Source organism: Lepidochelys kempii, chromosome 3 (assembly GCF_965140265.1).
Source record: "Lepidochelys kempii isolate rLepKem1 chromosome 3, rLepKem1.hap2, whole genome shotgun sequence".
NCBI classification, from domain to species: domain Eukaryota; kingdom Metazoa; phylum Chordata; order Testudines; family Cheloniidae; genus Lepidochelys; species Lepidochelys kempii.
In genome coordinates, this window is record NC_133258.1 from 106,241,430 (window position 1) to 106,245,639 (window position 4,210).

Consider the following 4,210-nt stretch of genomic DNA (forward strand, 5'->3'; position numbering starts at 1 on the left):
GGATTGTTATCAAGCAGAACCCATCATCAGCATGGAAGCATATCCTCTGGAATGATGGTTGAAGCAAGAAGGGACATATGAATCTTTAACGCAACTGGCACGTAAATATCTTGCAACGCCAGCTAAAACAATGCCATGCGAATGCCTGTTCTCACTTTCAGGTGAATTGTAAACAAGAAGCAGGAAGCATTATCGCCTGCAAATTGTAATCAACCTTGTTTGTCTGAGTGACTGGCTGACCAAGAAGTAGGACTGAGTGGACTTGTAGGCTCTAAAGTTTTACTTTGTTTTATTTTTGAATGCAGTTTTTTTGTACATAATTCTACATTTGTAAGTTCAACTTTCATGATAAAGAGATTGCACTTCAGTATGTGTATGAGGTGAATTGAAAAATACAATTTTTTTGTTTTTTACGGTGCAAATATTTGTAATCCAAAATAAATATAAAGTGAGCACTGTATAATTTGTATTCTCTGTTGCCACTGAAATTAATATATTTGAAAATGTAGTAAACATCCAAAAATATTTGAAATAAATGGTATTCTATTGTTGTTTAACATGCGGTTAATCGCGATTAATTTTTTTAATCGCTTTACAGCCCTAATTGAAAGGCATCCTGATCTACTCCTGCTAAAGTTCACAGAGAAGCCAACATTACCTGAGCACGGATACCTGAAACCTGGTTCTCCAGTCCACTAAGGCCACTTTGTGCCACATAAGCATAACAAAGCAGTCTTAAAATGACCAGAGATGGCTTGTGGAGAATTCCTCTTGCTTAGGACAACTCTCTGAGGGTGGAAAGCTGACAGAAGTGGCTGCATTGCCTCCCACACAGCTAAGATGTGGAGGACAAATCAGGACCTTGATCTTTATCCAGTGCCAGTAGGAGATCATCCATCAAACAACCAGAGTAGTCAGTGTGTGTAAGATGGTGAGTAGTTTCACCAGCCAGGAAAAGACTCAGTCCTGCTGAGGCTCTTTCCTCCGGGCTTGCTTATTATCTCTACCAAACAATCACCAAAAGACAATCAACTGGAAAAAAAAAAAGCTCAGTCCTACCCCAGAGGTTTTCCCTGTTTTAGCCAGCCAGGAGAGAAGGCACACCCATTCCCTTTGAGCCAGGTTTCCCTTCCGTTTATACTCTGGCCAAGCAGACATGTGACCAACTGCGACCTGTTAATTCTTTTCAGGCTGCAGTGCCTTTACCTAGCCCTGGTCTACACTAGGACTTTAGGTCGAATTTAGCAACGTTAAATCAATTTAAACCTGCACCCGTCCACACAGTGAAGCCCTTTATTTCGACTTAAAGGGCTCTTAAAATCGATTTCCTTACTCCACCCCTGACAAGTGGATTAGCGCTTAAATCGACGTTCCCGGCTCGAATTTGGGGTACTGTGGACACAATTCGATGGTATTGGCCTCCGGGAGCTATCCCAGAGTGCTCCATTCTGACCGCTCTGGACAGCACTCTCAACTCAGATGCATTGGCCAGGTAGACAGGAAAAGAACCGCAAACTTTTGAATCTCATTTCCTGTTTGGCCAGCGTGGCAAGCTGCAGGTGACCATGCAGAGCTCATCAGCACAGGTGACCATGATGGAGTCCCAGAATCGCAAAAGAGCTCCAGCATGGACCGAACGGGAGGTATGGGATCTGATCGCTGTTTGGGGAGAGGAATCCATGCTATCAGAACTCCGTTCCAGTTTTCGAAATGCCAAAACCTTTGTGAAAATCTCCCAGGGCATGAAGGACAGAGGCCATAACAGGGACCCGAAGCAGTGCCGCGTGAAACTGAAGGAGCTGAGGCAAGCCTACCAGAAAACCAGAGAGGCGAACAGCCGCTCTGGGTCAGAGCCCCAAACATGCCGCTTCTATGATGAGCTGCATGCCATTTTAGGGGGTTCAGTCACCACTACCCCAGCCGTGTTGTTTGACTCCTTCAATGGAGATGGAGGCAATACGGAAGCAGGTTTTGGGGACGAAGAAGATGATGATGATGAGGAGGTTGTAGATAGCTCACAGCAAGCAAGCGGAGAAACCGGTTTTCCCGACAGCCAGGAACTGTTTCTCACCCTAGACCTGGAGCCAGTACCCCCCGAACCCACCCAAGGCTGCCTCCTGGACCCAGCAGGCGGAGAAGGGACCTCTGGTGAGTGTACCTTTTAAAATGCTATACATGGTTTAAAAGCAAGCATGTGAAAGGATTACTTTGCCCTGGCATTTGCGGTTCTCCTAGATGTAGTCCTAAAGCCTTTGCAAAAGGTTTCTGGGGAGGGCAGCCTTATTTCGTCCTTCATGGTAGGACACTTTACCACTCCAGGCCAGTAACACGTACTCGGGAATCACTGTAGAACAAAGCATTGCAGTGTATGTTTGCTGGCATTCAACCAAAATCCGTTCTTTATCTCTCTGTGTTATCCTCAGGAGAGTGAGATATAATTCATGGTCACCTGGTTGAAATAGAGCGCTTTTCTTCAGGGACACTCAGAGGTGCCCATTCCTGCTGGGCTGTTTGCCTGTGGCTGAACAGAAATGTTCCCCGCTGTTAGCCACAGGGAGGGGGGAAGGTTGAGGGGGTAGTCACGCGGTGGGAGGAGGCAAAATGCGACCTTGTAACGAAAGCACATGTGCTATGTATGTAATGTTAACAGCAAGGTTTACCCTGAAAGAGTGTAGCGACTGTTTTATAAAATGTGTCTTTTTAAATACCACTGTCCCTTTTTTTTTCTCCACCAGCTGCATGTGTTTCAATGATCACAGGATCTTCTCCTTCCCAGAGGCTAGTGAAGCTTAGAAAGAAAAAAAAACGCACTCGCGATGAAATGTTCTCCGAGCTCATGCTGTCCTCCCACACTGACAGAGCACAGACGAATGTGTGGAGGCAAATAATGTCAGAGTGCAGGAAAGCACAAAATGACCGGGAGGAGAGGTGGAGGGCTGAAGAGAGTAAGTGGCGGGCTGAAGAGAGTAAGTGGCGGGCTGAAGACAGGGCTGAAGCTCAAATGTGGTGGCAGCGTGATGAGAGGAGGCAGGATTCAATGCTGAGGCTGCTGCAGGACCAAACCAGAATGCTCCAGTGTATGGTTGAGCTGCAGCAAAGGCAGCTGGAGCACAGACTGCCACTGCTGCCCCTCTGTAACCAACCGCCCTCCTCCCCAAGTTCCATAGCCTCCACACCCAGACGCCCAAGAACGCGGTGGGGGGGCCTCCGGCCAACCAGCCACTCCACCACAGAGGATTGCCCAAAAAAAAGAAGGCTGTCATTCAATAAATTTTAAAGTTGTAAACTTTTAAAGTGCTGTGCTTAAAGTGCTGTGTGGCATTTTCCTTCCCTCCTCCACCACCCCTCCTGGGATACCTTGGTAGTCATCTCCCTATTTGTGTGATGAATGAATAACGAATGCATGACTGTGAAGCAGCAATGACTTTATTGCCTCTGCAAGCGGTGATTAAAGGGAGGAGGGGAGGGTGGTTAGCTTACAGGGAAGTAGAGTGAACCAAGGGGCGGGGGGTTTCATCAAGGAGAAACAAACAGAACTTTCACACCGTAGCCTGGCCAGTCATGAAACTGGTTTTCAAAGCTTCTCTGATGCGTACCGCGCCCTCCTGTGCTCTTCTAACCGCCCTGGTGTCTGGCTGCGCGTAACCAGCAGCTAGGCGATTTGCCTCAGCCTCCCACCCCGCCATAAACGTCTCCCCCTTACTCTCACAGATATTGTGGAGCACACAGCAAGCAGTAATAACAGTGGGAATATTGGTTTCGCTGAGGTCTAAGCGAGTCAGTAAACTGCGCCAGCGCGCCTTTAAACGTCCAAATGCACATTCTACCACCATTCTGCACTTGCTCAGCCTGTAGTTGAACAGCTCCTGACTACTGTCCAGGCTGCCTGTGTACGGCTTCATGAGCCATGGCATTAAGGGGTAGGCTGGGTCCCCAAGGATACATATAGGCATTTCAACATCCCCAACAGTTATTTTCTGGTCTGGGAATAAAGTCCCTTCCTGCAGCTTTTGAAACAGACCAGAGTTCCTGAAGATGCGAGCGTCATGCACCTTTCCCGGCCATCCCACGTTGATGTTGGTGAAACGTCCCTTGTGATCCACCAGAGCTTGCAGCACTATCGAAAAGTACCCCTTGCGGTTTATGTACTCGGCGGCTTGGTGCTCCGGTGTCAAGATAGGGATATGGGTTCCGTCTATAGCCCCACCAC

General features: G+C 47.8%; 1 protein-coding gene across 1 annotated transcript; it reads left to right on the top strand.

Annotated features, from left to right (window-relative positions):
* Positions 1–1,456: 1,456 nt before the first annotated feature.
* Positions 1,457–3,452, top strand: LOC140908264 (uncharacterized). The gene is made up of 2 exons (XM_073335219.1): positions 1,457–2,148; positions 2,736–3,452. The coding sequence occupies exons 1-2, from the start codon at positions 1,566–1,568 to the stop codon at positions 3,275–3,277; spliced, it is 1,125 nt and encodes a 374-aa protein (XP_073191320.1). The 5' UTR covers positions 1,457–1,565; the 3' UTR covers positions 3,278–3,452.
* The last annotated feature ends 758 nt before the right edge of the window (positions 3,453–4,210 follow it).